General features: G+C 43.6%; 1 protein-coding gene across 1 annotated transcript in view; it reads left to right on the plus strand.

Moving 5' to 3' along the window:
* Dnah8 (dynein axonemal heavy chain 8) overlaps nucleotides 1-16664 on the plus strand; it is a 225385-nt gene that overhangs the window by 131698 nt on the left and 77023 nt on the right. Inside the window, exons 69-75 of the mRNA XM_040732039.1 lie at nucleotides 2832-2999; nucleotides 5129-5344; nucleotides 8090-8227; nucleotides 9380-9507; nucleotides 10321-10492; nucleotides 11762-11917; nucleotides 14413-14568. Coding sequence (XP_040587973.1) covers nucleotides 2832-2999; nucleotides 5129-5344; nucleotides 8090-8227; nucleotides 9380-9507; nucleotides 10321-10492; nucleotides 11762-11917; nucleotides 14413-14568 — 1134 coding nt within the window. The remainder of the gene's footprint in view (nucleotides 1-2831; nucleotides 3000-5128; nucleotides 5345-8089; nucleotides 8228-9379; nucleotides 9508-10320; nucleotides 10493-11761; nucleotides 11918-14412; nucleotides 14569-16664) is intronic.

Below are 16664 nucleotides of genomic sequence, written 5' to 3' on the forward strand. Positions count from 1 at the left end.
CCCCGGGGAACTTGTAATCAGGAAATGGAGTGGAGTTCTTGGCTCTGTTCGCCACCTCATCTGGTGGTCATCTGGGGACATATGTCTCCATTGGCTTGGCTTCCTCAGCTGCAGGGTTTAGTGTGTACTCGTTTCTTGTCACCTGTTGCTTTCCCCCCCCCTGAACCAACCTTCCCTGAGAACCAGGAAACAGCTGTCTGGCAGTGGCCTAACCTGGGGTTGTCCAATCCTTTGACATTGAGACATGGCATTGTCATCTACTGATATCTTGGGCTGTCCTCAAAGCTGTCCTGGGGCACATGTGGCTGGGGACCCTCAGGTCAGACAAGCCTCCTAAGGGCATGATAGATTCAGATTATGTAGACAGCCGTATCCTAGATGCTCCTTAAGACCCTCTTGTGGTGCTCACTCTCCAAGGGTATAGTTCCAAGCTGGATGTCCACAGCTGTGAGGCGAGAAGGGCTCCGTTCTCCCTTCTTCCTTTCCTTCCTCTTCCTCATTTTCCTTCCCTCCCTTCCCTCCCATCTTCTTCCCCCCTCACTCCCTCCCCCTTTCTGTTTCTTTTTTTCAAGACAGGGTTTCTCTGTATTGCTTTGGAGGCTGTCCTGGAACTAGCTCTTGAAGACCAGGCTGGTCTCAAACTCACAGAGATCCGCCTGCCTCTGCCTCCCTAGTGCTGGGATTAAAGGTGTGCGCCACCAATGCCCGGCCAAGGTTTTTAATTTTTTTTTGGATCTCCTTTCTTTCTTCCCTCCCTCACTTTCCCTTTTTCTTCTTTCAAAAGAGGGAGTGGTCCTACTATGTTGCCCAGGCTGGCCTCCAGCCATCCTCCTGCCTCAGCCTACCAAGTAACTTAAACTGCACGTGTGTAACACAGTGCATGCAACAGGTGCATAGCTCTGGAGGCAGGAGGTTGGCCTTTCCTTCCCATGATTACCAATTTTATTCACATAATTTGGAGTCAATGTATTTAATGTTGTGGCTCTCCACAGACATTGTAATCCCTCATGGATTCTTGCAGTTTCATGTAGACATTGGAAATAACACAATTTGTTGGGCACATTGATAGTGTTCTGTCTATTATCCATCTCGTATCTGTGCAATATTTATAACTATTTATTCACATATCTAAATATCAATCATCTATCTATCAACAACATTGATCATTTATCTACAATCTACTATAGTCTACCTGCTTCTGTTGCAGCTCACAGCCTGACTCCTATGTTTTGAACTTTGTCCTAGCTGCTCTGTCCCTACATACAGTCTGACCCTCCCATACAGAAGCACCTGTAGGGTCCTAGAAGAATTGTGACCTCTTACCTTTAGATGTACCTGAATGTCTTATACCCCTCTGTCTGCCAGGAGTGCTTTTCCTAACCTTCCTTGCCTAATCACAGCCATTCTTCAAAGCAGGCCCAACCCTGTCTTCCTCCAGAAGGTTTCAGGCCCAACCCTGTCTTCCTCCAGAAGGTTCCAGATCTTCTGAGCTTGTCTTGTTTTGCCATGGCCCCATGCTTCTGCCATGACCGAGATCCTACTTTAAAGTAGTTGTGTTTTCTCTGCCTCCTTTGGGAGATCATGAAGGCAAGGCTGCTTTAGTTTGCTCGCCCTGCTTTATGTAGGAGACTGCCTGCAGCTGTTAAATGGATGAATCGTTTGGTTCCATGTCCAGGGTATGCCCCCACCCCTTTATGGGTCGTCATTGAACTGGATGAGTCTTAAGTTTCATTGATCTTGCTCTCCTTGTCTTCCTCATCTTGGATGTCAGCCACATTAGTTACGTTCCTGTTGCTGTGACAAAACACCATGAGCTGGGCAACTTATGAAAGAAAGAGTTTAATTGGGTTTGCAGTACTGGAGGGCTAGAGTCCATGATGGGGGAGTGAAAGCTTGTGGCGGCAGCTGAGACCCCACATTGCAGTTCACAAACAGGAAGCAGAGAGCACACTGGGAATGCCCCGAGTCTTTTGAAACCTCAAAGCCCACTCCCAAGAACACACCTCATCCAATGAGACCGCACCTCCAAATACTTCCCAAACAGTTCAGATCAAGTGGGAACTAAGTATTGATGCATATGAGCTTATGGGGGCCGTTTTCATTCAAACCATCACATCAGGCATCATCTAAACCCAGCTCATAGCTCCTAAGCATATTTTCATAGGTCTTATACTGTGATAATTTTTCTTGTTTCCATGGTGACAGGACAGCCCTAAAAATGAAAACTAAAACTAAGGTTTCTGATATTGATGGCTTTGTCTCTTTTCTCTTTAAAAATATTTTTTCTTATCTTCATTGTATGTATGTGTTGTATGCATATGTACATATTTGTGTGTACATGCACACATGTCTGGTGATCAGAATTTGACACCAAATGTCTTCTAACTCTGTCATTCTCCACGTTATTTTTTTGAGTCAGGGTCTCTCACTGAACCTGGGGCTGATTCTGTTAGATTTACTAGCCAACAGTCCCCTAAGAGTCTCCTGTCTTTGCCTTCCCAGTGCTAGGATGGAAGCTGTCTAAACGTTACATACCCGTTATTGTTAGCAGAGGTCTGGGCAGTGGCCCATGATTGATCCTTTAAGTCAGTCAATTTAGCAACAGGGCAGGAATAAAGGCCAACAAACAGAAATCTGAATCTAACCATGAAGGAACCATTATGCAGAAACCTTCAAATTTGATCCCCTGGGGAGATAATGTTAGGAGTTGGAAGATGAAATATGTTTTGATTGTTTTCTACGTTAATCATTTTAGAAGTATTAGGTTCCCATGTATGTCTGTTAATACCACTCAGGAAAAAATTTATATTGATTCCTATTCCCAACTACAGACCATCAAACCAAATGACATTGCCACAGTCAGGAAGCTTGCCAAACCACCTCATCTGATTATGAGAATCATGGACTGTGTGCTGTTACTATTCCAGAAGAAAATTGACCCTGTTACTATGGACCCAGAAAAACCTTGTTGCAAGCCATCCTGGGGGGAGTCATTAAAGGTAAGAATAATCTTCGTGGGGTGCATCAGATGTCCCAGGACACGAAGAATCAGCCAGACAAGTTTGCAGGTTACAGCTAACTACCATGTACTCAAGAGTTTAGCTTAGACTTCACGTTATTTAGTATTTTTTCCATTATTATCACACAATGCCCGTGATAATACATTTATAAAGGGAAAGGCTTATTTTGGCTCGAGTTTTGTTTTGTTTTCGGGCCACAATGGATTGATTGGTCTTGGCACTTTGGGCCTGTGGCAAGGACGTAGCTACTCTGTGGTTGAAGCACATGGCAGAGGAAACTACTTTGCTGAATTAGGAAGTAGCGGGAGGGAGCAGAAGGGAGGGCTGGGTTTCTAGTGTCCCTTTTGGTGGTTTGAATGGGAGGGCTGGACTTCTAATATTCCTTCTTTCTGTTTCTTTAATGTGAAATGTGCTCCACAGGCTGACACGTTTGAATGCTTGGTGCCTGGCTGGTAGCTCTGTCTTGAAAAGTCCTGTGGACTCTAGGAAGTCTTGCTAGAGGAGATGGGGCACTGGAGGTGGCCTCGGGTCTGGCCCCACTTCCCAAGGGCCGCGTGAGGTGTCCCAGCGGCACACTCCCGCTGTCACGGAGCCCACTGCTCCCACGCCTTCCTCCTCAGTGGCAGGTCACACCCCACCTGCAAACTGGGAGCCACAGCAAACTGTTTCTTTCCCTCAGGTTCCTCCATCATGTGCTTTGTCACTGCAACAGACACTAACTCCATGATCTAACTTCCCCTCACTGGCCCCAACCACTGAAGGTTCTGCCATCTTCTCATAGCCGTGGTTACAGGGCAGCGTTTTTGGTATATGGGTCTGTGGTGGTTTGAATGAGATGACACCTAATAGGCCTATATATTTGGGTGCTTAGTCACCAGGGAGCAGAACTGTTGAGAAGGGTTAGGAGGTGTGGCCTTGTTGGAGAAAGCGTGTCACTGGAGACTGGTTGAGGTTTCAAATGTCCATGCCAGGCCCAGTCTGTTTCTCTGGCTGCCTGTGGATCAGGTTGTAGCCTTTAACTACTTCTCCAGCTGCCTTGCTGATAACCTTGTGGAACTGTAATCAAGCCCCCAGTTACATGCTCTCTTTTATAAGACTTGCCTTGGTCATGGGGTCTCTTCACAGCAGTAGAACAGTGACTAAGACAGGGTCATAGCTTACCTTTATGTGTGTCTGTGAGTTATGTGCTTGCATGGTCAGAAGAGGGGTCAGACACTTTGGAGTTACAGAGGTTGTGAGCCACCACGAAGGCGCTGGAAACCAAACCCAGGCTCCCTGCAAGAATAACAAGTGTTCTTACCCACGGAGCTGGCTCTCCAGCCTTCTGACGTATGGGATGTTTGAGGGGCATTCAAGATCCAAATTATAACATCATAACATCAAAATGTACACTGAGAGATTTTGAAGCTCAAAACCCTTTAAAAAATGAAATACGCCCAGAATCAGTGGCGTATTAACCAGTTTTGGTGGCAGTCCAACCCCATCTCCAGAAGATGGTCTTTAATATTGGCGGTATTTAGACATGCCTATTGCATAGGAAGGTGGATTTTTCATCTGTCTCTTTTACCATGAAATTAGAAAAAAATAATTTCAGTCTACAATTTTAAGTTGGTATTGCCAGTAGGGTTGGTTGGCTAGCATTTTACAGGCAGTTGATGCTTACCTCTTTGAAAAAAAAATTGATAGTTACTTTTCTATTGCTGTGATAAGACACCATGACCATGGCAGCTTATAGAAGAAAGGGTTTATTTGGAGCTAACAGTTTCAGATCATCATGGTGGGGAGTATGGCAGCAGGCAGGCAGGCATGGTGCTGGAGCAGTAGCCAAGAGCTCACATCTTAGATACAACCACAAGGCAGAGACTGGTTGAGAATGACAAGGGCTTTTAAAAGCTCAAAGCTTGCCCCTAGTGACACACCTCTCCTGACAAGGCCGCACCTCCCAATCCTTCCCAAACAGTTCCATCCACCAGGGACCGGCTACTCAAATATATGAGCCCGTAGGGGCCATTTTCATTCAAACAACCACAGTTGAGAACTGCATACCACTGCAGGAAGGCAGGATATTTTCCCTCTGGGATCTGAGAGATTGCCACGCTGTCTTCCAGCTGATGAGCGCAACGGGATTCCTGTGGAGCCTGCAGCAGTTCCCCAAGGACACCATCAACGAGGAGACCGTTGAGTTACTGCAGCCCTATTTTAACATGGAGGATTACACTTTTGAGAGTGCCAAAAAAGTCTGTGGGAATGTGGCTGGCTTGCTGTCCTGGACACTTGCTATGGCAATATTTTATGGCATCAACAGGGAGGTGTTGCCTCTGAAGGTAAATTTTCCTCCTCCCCTGTAAATCAATTGTAGGAATTCGCAGACAGGCTGTAATTTAGACCAATGTAGGCAAATGCTCTGTAGCCATGCTTTAATTTTATTATTTATTTAGTCATTTATTTTTTTGCATTTTGTATTTTTTTTGTTCCCTGGATGACCTGGAACTAGCTATATAGACCAAGATGCTCCAATGCTCACAGAGATCTGCCTGCCTGTGCCTCCCACTTGGATTAATCCAACTGGGACTAAAGTCATGTACCACCATGCCAGTTTTTTTCTATGATGTCCTTTTAAAGTTTCTCTTCTTTTTCTTTTTTATATCTGGTCCATGCTTCCTGGCAATGCAGACAATCAAAACCAACGTATTCACTTCAACAGGAAATTAATTTGTTCAGAATAGTAATCACAAAGGCAAACTTGGCAGTTATTCCAAAGTTCAGAGATTGGGGACTGGGTTTGCATTACAAACTAAACTCATAGAAGTTTGGAACAGAACCTGGAAATGTCCCTGATCTCAAACATTGACCGAAGACCTGTTGTAAAGTCCAAAATAAATAACTAAAGTTGCTTGTGAAAGGAAAAAGTCAGGGGTTGGGAGATGGCTCAACCAGTTGGCACTTGCTCTGCAAGAGTAAAGACTGAAGTTGGAGCCCCAGAACGCATGTGAAAAGGAGTAGGGTAGCTGTAGTTCCTGGGTTCTGTGGCTAGGCAAGCTCTGAGTAAGGAGTGAGAAATGCACGTATGCACGTGCGCGCGCGCGCACACACACACACACACACACACACACACACACACAGACACACACACGCGGAGCAAAAGGAGAGAAACCAGGAAGTCTTGGAAATTCAGACAGGGTGCTTAAGAGGGAAGTTGTTGTGGTTGAAACTCAATACTAGCAATGCTTCTCTTCACTAGGAGGAAACAGACATTCTCAGGGATGCAACCAATGCATCCGGCAGTAGCCACTCCCAACATATATGTGTGCACATGCACATATATGCTGTCTACACCCAGTCTGGGCATCTTCTGGGTCTTAGGGGACCACAATCACCCTTAGGGATTCAGGAATGCATAAAAATATCCCACCATACCCCCAGGGCTTAATCTCAATCCCTGCACGCCTATTAAACTGAAAGAGTTGTAATTGGTTATTCCGTGGCTAGAAATGGGTGGACAAGCCAAGCATTGCCATTCTTCATGAGAAGCCTTTAAGCTTGATACACACAATTATGAATGAAACAGAAAGTAAAGTTTTAACAGAGGGAAATGATGGGAAAACAGCAAACACACCTCAAACAAAGATATCAAATGAAAACTCACTTGAAATTTAGAGTTCAGAAGAGCAAAGATTTTTTTAAATTAATAAAACATATGATCCACAGTGAAGATCCACTTATAACAGTGTTTCACAAATGACATAGGGTAGTACTGAATTTAATAAAACATAAAAAGCCAGGGAAATCCATTTGTATCTTAAGTGGGAAGCCACAAAAGCACACTGGTGGCTTGAGACTGTGGCACATGCCATTGGTCCTTAACAGGTCTGGGGGTTCAGAGCCAGCTTCACAGGGGCCAGGCATGGCGGCACATGCCTTTAATCCCAGCTCTTGGGAGGCAGGGGCAGGTGGACCTCTGGGAGTTTGAGACTAGCCTGGTCTATATAATGAGAACCTGCCTGAACAAATAAGCAAGCAAACAAGAAAGTAAGAAAGAAAATGAGACATTTATCAAAGAATTTCTACTCCAGAGAGCTCTGGTTATATTTTAGTGATTAATTATTTTAAAGTTACAAGAAACAAATAGTTACCAGTTGCAGTATTTAGAAAAAAATCAAACTACTGTTACAGTAACTTCACTTCAAAAGTATCTTTACCAAAGCAACACACCAAATTATTGAGTTATCCAGCAGTGTTTATCCTCATATCATTTTAAAGAATTGAAAACCAGAAAGAGGAAGCATATGCCTTAATGTAGGGAAATATTAATAAATTATGGTGCATTCAAATGGTAGAACATCATGAAGTTGTATCACTTGTTGAAAAGCATTTTAAGGGGAGATGGCTCAGCCATTAAGAGCAACGGGTATGATTCTCAGCCCCTGAATGGTGGCTCACAACCTCAGTTCCAAGGGATCCAATGCCCTCTTCTAAGCAAGACACCCAACACATATCTGATTTTTTAAAAAGATTTATTTATTTATTATATATACCGTATTCTGCCTGCATGAATGCCTGCAGGCCAGAAGAAGGCACCAGATCTTAATATAGATGGTTGTGAGCCACCATGTGGTTGCTGGGAATTGAACTCAGGACCTCTGGAAGAGCAACCAGTGCTCTTAACCTCTGAGCCATCTCTCCAGCTCCATGTCTTATTTCTTTTATTAAAAAGTATTTTAGGGATGTGGGACGATGATTAGAGTCTATTAAGTGAAAAGAATAAAAATGGCATTTAATACTTTCTTAACACTGTACTTATTTCTAAGAAATCAAAGTATTTTTTATTCTTCCTTTGCATAGTTGCATTTTCTGTGTTTTCCATAGTGAACATTAATAATTAAAAGGGAAAAAATTAATAAAATATCCCCTAAGACATCCTGCCTCCCCAGCTGCAAACACTGAAACAGATGACCTCCGAAGTAGCATCCACTGCAAAAAGTCTGTGATTTATGAGATAATTTACGAACTAAAATCATGAATGTTTCATAGCTTGTGTGACTCTGTGCGAGCCGCTTCTTCTTTCTCAGGCAAACCTGGCCAAGCAGGAAGGCCGCTTGGCCGTGGCCAATGCAGAGTTGGGGAAGGCCCAGGCGCTGCTGGATGAGAAGCAGGCCGAGCTGGATAAAGTGCAGGCCAAATTTGACGCCGCGATGAATGAGAAAATGGTGAGATGACAAGAGCGGTGGGCTGACGCTCTGCTTGAAGCAGCTTTGAGTTTCAGTTAGATGTAGTTCTTAAGCTTACACATGAAAACATGGACCTGCTTGACGGGTACCAAGTGATGCTTCAGTGCATGTTCTCATAAATCAGTGCACACGCTCATTTCTTGTATTTTCATTTCTCAAATAGCACGTTTCCTTTCATATGTGAAACCTACCTGTGCATGTGTTTTGCCACCCAGTCTTACATCCATTCATCTCTATCCACTCATCTGTCTATTACCTATCCATTCATCTATTCATCTATCTGTCTGTCCGTCCATCCATCCATCCACGTATGTATGTATGTATATATGTATGTATCATTTGTCATTGTCTATCTGTCTGTATCTGTATCTATGTATGTATGTATCTATTTATCTAGTCTATCTATCTATCATCTATTTATAAATGACAAAAACAAGAGGGAAATTTGGGGTCAAGGGAGGAACAGAACCATCAAAAGGGGAGGGATAACAACACGGGAATGGATATGGGCAAAGTACAATTATATGCATGTATGGAAATGTCATAATGAAACCCACAATTTTCATACTGACAGAAAATTAAAGGAATAGTATCATTTTTATCTTTATTGTTTTCTGGAAAATATTTAATTGAAATACTACTTTAATTTATACAATTTTAGAGTCTTATAAAATTTCCTTGAATTTTAGTCCCATTTAATTTTTATGTAATTACTTGTTCATTTTAGAGACAGAGTTTGATGCACCCTACTTTTTCTCTGCTCAGCCTTAACCCAAAGATCATCTTAGGCCTCTGACCCTTCTTAATCCCTACCCGTGGGGTGCTGGAACCACAGGCATGCACCACTGTGCCTGGCTGTATGTGATGCTGGTAATCAAACACTTGCTGGAAAGCATTCTGCCCCTTTTACATATGTCTTTGAAATTTTACAAGGTTAAAAGACAAACTGCTGTCTCGTGAATGAGTGACCAAATTGTGACTAATATGTTAATTTGTTGCTGTATTATTTTCTAACTGCATTTATTTAGCAAACTGAGAAATTCCTCCCTGCAGTTTTATGTGTGAACACAACATACCCTTGCTCAAGTGCTTTGGAATGTTGTCTGAGACATTTCTCATTTCCAAGTGCAGGATCTGCTCAACGATGCAGACATGTGTAGGAAGAAGATGCAGGCGGCCTCCACGCTCATTGATGGGCTGAGTGGAGAAAAAGTCCGGTGGACCCAGCAAAGTAAAGAGTTCAAAGCTCAGATTAATAGGTAGGCGTTCTAGTCATCACTCTCACCCCAGCGCTCTGTATCATTGAGACGTAAAACCTACCCCACCCACACATCTCTGAATCCCCCAGGGGCTGCACACACATCTCTGACGTGGAAGGCAAAGGGCAGCTCTGTAGTGTGAGTTCCTAGCAGGGGACATGTCTATCGATGCTTGAGTTCGCCAGGACCACCTGACCCACGTTTGGGTCCCTGGGCTTAGCCTCAGTGATTTGGAAAGTGTGCATTGGGCAGGAGAGGAGACTCAGCCAGTGAAGCGTTTGCCTTGAAAAGATGTGGAAAGGCCAGTGTGGTGTGGTGCACATCTGGGATCCTGGAACTAGGAGGGTGAAGAGACGAGTGGATCCCTGGGACTCACTGGTCACCTAGTCGACCTCAAGCCAAAGAGAAAAGAAACCCTGTCTCAAAAAAACAAGATCTGCGTGTGTGGTGGCACCTGTGGAACGACATCTGACCTTCGCCCATGGACTATGTACACAAGCCTGCCACCTTGCTTACATGTATATGTTCATGTGCATAGCTTCCTGCATACATGAATGCGCACACATATACACAAACACACACTAGGTGTTTAGCTAAGACAGGTTGTAAACAGGCCGTGCAACAGGAAGAATGAAGGGCCCGCGCTTCAGGAAAGAGCCTGTTTGCGTCTCTCTGACCCACCCAAGTGCGACCCCTCCTACCCTTTGCATAGTCTTCCCATGTCAGGGGCAAAGCAAGTCTGCACCATAGCCCCTCCAGGGACTCACTCTGAGGAGTGGGCATCTGCAGCCACCTGGTTTCCTTCCTTCACAGACTCGTAGGTGACATTCTGCTGTGCACCGGCTTCCTCTCCTACCTCGGCCCTTTCAATCAGATATTCAGGAACTATTTGCTTAAAGACCAATGGGAGCTAGAGTTGAAAGCACGGAAAATCCCTTTCACCGAAAACCTGAATCTCATTGCCATGCTCGTGGACCCTCCGACTGTAAGTCTGACGTTTCCTCATAACATTAAAATTTCAGCCTTGTTTTAGTTCTTACCATCAACAAAAAGTCAAAGAAGGTCTGCTGTATTCTCCTGTAATGAAAAACTCCATTTCCATTACTTAGGATGGTTTAAATGGCTTTCCGTTATTTAAAATGTTAATTCTGTTATGTTCTCTTTCAAAGATTTGAAGCAAAGGTAGTCACTGCCTACATATTATAAGGTATTATGTATGTAAATATATTAGGTGTTAAGTATATTATATATGTAAATATAATATAGTGGTGTTAAGTATATTATGTATGTAAATATAATATATACCATATATTATATAGTATGTACTATAGTGTATTATATATTTAAATATGATATATATTAGGTATTATATATATTAGATATTATAGTATATTAGTTTCCTATCACTGTGACAAAATAACCTAAGAAAAACAAAACAAGGAAGGAAGGAAAGGTTTATTTTGGTTTATAGTTTAAGGGTACAGTTCCATCATGACATGGGGAGCCATGGTGGTGGGAGTGTGAGGCAGCTGGTCACATTGCATCCACGTTCAGGAAGCAGAGAGAGGAGGGGGATGCTAGTTGCAATGCTCATTTCTCCTTTTTATCCAGTGGGGGACCCTAGCCCACTGGGTGGATGGTCCCACTTGCACTGCAAGTGGGTCTAACCTCCTCAGTTGACCCTGTCAGAGGCCTTCACAGGCAGCCCAGAAGTGTCTCCTAGGTGACTACAAACCCAGCCAAACTAGCACGAATAGCTAACACCCTAACATGTTCTGGTACCAATGACTAATGGGCTGGGATTTTTGATGCCAGTGTCAGTTTTCAACACACCTTGCCAACTTCCTGTCGTCATAAGTATTTTCCAGGCAATTTGCATTCAAATTGACTTGCATTTCAGCTTTACGAATAGGTACCAGTTGCTGCTTCCTTGGGGGAGGCAATGCTTAGAATTTCCCATGTTCTGTATTTAAAGGCTAAAAAGTAGTCCTTAGTTCAAACAATCTTAGACTCATCCTTACAGGGACAGAATGTGTATAGGAGATACACTGGGCACTGTGTGGCAAGGTGGGGCCAGGTAGCCCCCATTAATCTGGGTCTTGGAGGTCCTGGGGGCTAGTTTAGCAGAAGTGGACGCTGGTTGCTTCATTGGATCTCTAGGGATTTTATTGACTATGATGTTATCCCATTTAATTTTGGGGAAGAACACATTTCCTGTTCTTGAATGGGCACCTCCCCATTTCCTCTTCTTCAGATTGGTGAGTGGGGCCTGCAGGGGTTACCTGGAGACGACTTGTCAATTCAGAATGGCATTATTGTGACAAAGGCCACCAGATACCCTCTCCTCATCGATCCCCAGACTCAGGGGAAAACGTGGATTAAATCAAAGGAAAAAGAAAACGACTTGCAGGTACGTATCACTTAGTGTCTCAGTAGATGTGCATGAAGCTGGGATCTGTGCTCGTCTGCTGGCTGTTACTATAGTTAATACATGAGATTAACCAGCTTATGAAAGATAAAGGGTTTGTTGGGACGCACAATTTAGGAGTCTGGTCCATTACTGGTCGGTTCAGTTGCTTTGGGGTGAGGCAGCACATCATGGCGGCTGTATGTGGCAAGCCCGTTCACCACGGCCAGAATGCAGAAGAGAAGAAAGGGCCGTGGCGCTTCTCTTACTTTTAAAGACATGGCCTGGAGATGTGAGCTCATTCCTCTATGTGCTACCTCTGAATGTGTCTTTCCTTCATTTCCCAGGAGCTCCAAGCTGGAAACCAAGTCTTTAACCCGTGGCCCTTTGAGAACATTCCAGATGTAAACTGTAATGTGACTTTTCTGGCCAGTTTTTGCTCATTTGTGCATCAGCATTTGGGGCAGCAGCTCTGAGGATGCCATTTCTTTCATATTCTTTTTATTTGTTCATTTATTTTTAGGGTCAGGGGCTCCTGGATTCCATGCTGGCCTCAGTCTTCCCATGTGAGCAAGGTTGAGTTTGCACTTCTGATCCCCCTGCCTCTACCTCCCTACTCTCTTTCCATTCTTGATCTCACTCTCTCGATTTCTCCACTTTGACCAGTGGAGAATGCGGCTTTTGTTCTGGACTTTGAATCTGAACTAACAGGAAAGCAGCAGAGATGGCGTCCCCTCAGCTGATTGCTGCCAGCCTCGCGCAGGCGTGTGGTGCCATGCAACGCGCTCATGCCCAGCATTGCCTGTAGAGCCTACTATGGTGTTAAATTTTAAGATGGGGTTAGACATGGCCAGGATTACAACATTCCTGGTTCCTTTGGAGATCATGTAACCATTGGTCAGCTAGCAATATGGGCCATTCAGTGTTTCCTAGATCCTGTTCCCAGAATTGCTCATACACCATGCGTTTTTAGAATGTATTTATTTATTGTGTGTGTGTGTGTGTGTATGTGTGTGTATGTGTGCACGTGTGCATGCCACAGTGTGCATCTGGAAACCAGAAGACAGCAGGCGAGAGTCATTTCTCTCCCTCCACCATGTGGGCTCCAGGGATAGAATTCAGGGAATCAGATTTGGCAGTAGCCTGAGGCATCTCCCTGGCTTCTCCATATTTTGAGATGGGGTCTGACTTTTCATAATTCTTCTTATATTATTTTTACTAATTTTTCCACGCTGATGACCTCAGACCATTATTATTATTACTCCAAGTAATAATATCATTATTACTCCAAGGCCTGTATCTAATGCTTACTTCATCAAGACTTCTCTGTGCCCCCAGTATAACGTAGCCCACCCTGAGGCCTGTCTGTGTTGGGTTTGTAGTTCTGTTCTGGACTCCAAGACTGACTTGAATTATTGCTCTTTACACATTTCTCTCTTTTATTTCTGCTGAACCATAAACTTCTTGCTAGTCACGTTTATGGCTCTCTCCATGTTTATGTTTTTGGCACAGCTCTTACATAGTGTAGCAATTCCAGCATTTATTGAATTTAAATGAATTCATCAAAGTGTGCCATCACTACTGGGGAGATCATGTGACCATCTTGACAAATGTGGGGAGAGGACTTGGCAGCATCCAATACCCAGTCATGATAAAGCTGTCATTAAACTAAGAAGAGGTGGGGAGGGGGGGATCACCTCTAAACCCATACAGAGTTTTTACGAGAAGCCTACAACAAAGATGATACTTAACGCTGAAATATAGACAGATTTTCTTCTGAATTCTGAGGTAGACCCTTGGCTTCTCATTATGTCACAACTGACATTATCTTTTGAGGATGCATTTTAGTTTTGTCGTGTGTGTGCCTGCATATTGATATGTGTACCTGACTGAAGTGCCCATAGGACCACAAAGGGCCTCAGATCCCTGGAGCTGGGTTTACACGTGGTTGTGAACTGTCCAGTGTGTGTGTGTGTGTGTGTGTGTGTGTGTGTGTGTGGATGCTGGGAACTGAGCTCAGGTCCTCTGGAAGAGCAGCAAGCTCTCTTAACCACTGAGATATCTCTCCAGCCCCCCCCAACAGCCTTCTATTTATTTATTATCTGTCATCTGTTCATTTCAGGGAGGCCCAGAGAAGATAAATAAGTATCATAAGTACTCATGATGCCTTGCTGTTTGTAAGTGATTTAGTAAACTGAGTCCTTGGCAGCTTCCATCTGCCAGGAGCTCTGACGTTTGTCATGAGGGCACCTCCTTTTCTTCTGGATCAGAGAGACCTGTATCTTTACCTCAACTGTCAGGTAAAGACACAGGTCTCTCTGATCCAAAACTCTCCCAAATTTTGAAAGAATCAACTTTTGCTTGTTGCTTTTATTTTATTCTTCGACATGGCCTTTTCAATTCCCAGTCGGTCAATCCAACAGATGGCTCACTTTCCACTTAGCATCCGGAATGCTGTTGTGAATGTTTTAGACTAAGGAGCAGCTCTTTATCTTCAGGTGACGTCTCTGAACCATAAGTACTTCCGCACACACTTGGAAGACAGCCTCTCCTTGGGTCGCCCCCTTCTCATCGAGGACATCCGAGAGGAGCTGGACCCCGTTTTGGATAATGTGCTGGAGAAGAACTTTATTAAGTCGGGCACTGCTTTCAAGGTGGGTGCTGTGGACCAGAGGAAGAACAATGATGGCACCTACCTGGCCTCAGTGCAGGGGTGGAGCCGTCTCTTTGGGGGTGGTGATGCTTTATACATGGGAAACCGGCATTTCCAGGCGAGCTGTTTCCTCTAGGTGATTGCTTCCAGACATCAAAAGCTTGTTTCTTGCCTGTTCTCTTCCCAAATGGTAGCTATTGCTTTTCTTTTTAAAACATGTTGCATCTTAATTATGTATACGTGTGTGCGTGTGTGTGTGTGTGTGTGTGTGTGTGTGCGCACACGCACGCGCACGCAGGTGCCGTCAGAGGCCAGAAGAAGCCCTCAGAGCCCCTGGAACTGAAGTTAGTTGGTTGTGAGTAGCCAACAGAGAACTGGACGTGGGTCCTCTGTAAGAGTAGTACTGCCTTAACTGCTGAGCCGTCTCTCCAGCTCCCATTTTGCTTTGGTTTGAGTTGATTTAATTCTTAATTGAGAGCTAATCGCACGTATTTGTGGGGGTACAATGTATTGTACTTGACAACATTGTTGAAAGGGTTCTTGAAAATTTACCCTTGTAATGGATGCATACAAATGAAACGTGCATATTGATGGGTACCATGTCGTTCTGATTTCTTTCATTTTTTTTTAATAATAAAGAAAAAAGCCCCAGAAGAGCAGTATCCTTGTAAGAGTTTTCAGTTGGTTGAAATGAAGCAACACATTAAGGAAACAGGTTTCTTGTCTGAATAGCAATATAACAGTGTTACATGGAAATTACATATACATTATGTTAGCTGTATATTAGAAAAGTGGTTCTGCAAGTCAAATATGTACAGATTCAAGAAAACCTGGTTCTCCTCACTGAAGAAAATAGCATTTTAATAAAGCCTATAGACACTGATTTGTTCATTTTCTGTCTTTACTAACTTTCAGTCTAAACTCATTGACTTTGCTAGAAGCCACGGAATTCTGCTCCTGGTTGTTGATGATAACACAAATTGTTTTCAATATAAGTGTCTCTTTTTTTAATTGGCCTCATTCTCTACTTTGAAGGTTCATTGGTTTTATTTCTTGATAAATGACAGCGTTTTAGATTCGATTATTTCACTTCCAGTTTGTTGAATTCCGAGTATTAGGAAAGAAGTAAAGAATGAGGGGTTTCTCCTTAAACACAGATTTACCTAGATTTCTTTAGTGTAGATTCTTAAATGTGTGTGCGTGTGCGTGTGTGTGCATCATGCGTGTGTGCGCGCGTGCGTGTGTGTGCGTGTGTGTGTGTGTGTGTGTGTGTGTGTGTGTGTGTGTGTGTGTAGAAGGAATTGATCTCTATCAGCCTTGAACTGTCTTCCCTGAGGCAGGTCTCTCAGAGTTCACTGACATGACTAGCCTCCCTAGCTAGCTTGCTCTGGGGAAACTCCCGCCTTTGCTTTCAGAGACTGGAATTACAATTACAGATGGGTTCTGGGCTCACCCAGCATTTTTCGTGGGATCTGGAGGTCCAAACTTCAGTCACCATGCTTTTGTGAGAAGTAATTAACTCCTGAACCATCTCCCTAACTCCACAATGTAAAATCTTTTATTTACCATTAAAAAATATTTCAACAAATGCATGTACAGCATTGATGATCTACTTAAGCCTGGAAGAGTGAATTTAATTTAATGGGGGAAAGTGAATAAAATTGAGTCAACATCCTTAAGAATTCTTTTTGTTTTCCCATGAGATTACAGAGTGAGAATTTTCCTTGTAAAACAAAGGGCACTAAGAATAAAATCTTGGTCATTTCTTTGGCTACTGTGGGTTCACCCACAGTTTTGAATCATTCTTAAAAGTGTTTAGCTGATGGGAACTGGAAAGATGGTTCAGCACTGAAGAGACCATGCTGTTCTCCCAGGAGACGCAGGTTCAGTTTCCAGGACCCACATGGCGGCTCACAGCTAGTTGTAATGCTAGTTCCAGGGGATCTGATGTCCTCTTCAGACCTCCGTGGCAACCAGGCATATGTGAGGTATATATACACGCAGGCAAAACACTCACTCACTCTCACACACACACACAAAATAAAAAAAAACCATTCAGTTGACAAATAGAGATTACATATATTCAAGGGGTACCAT

This window comes from Mesocricetus auratus, unplaced genomic scaffold (assembly GCF_017639785.1).
Source record: "Mesocricetus auratus isolate SY011 unplaced genomic scaffold, BCM_Maur_2.0 Super-Scaffold_100027, whole genome shotgun sequence".
NCBI lineage: Eukaryota > Metazoa > Chordata > Mammalia > Rodentia > Cricetidae > Mesocricetus > Mesocricetus auratus.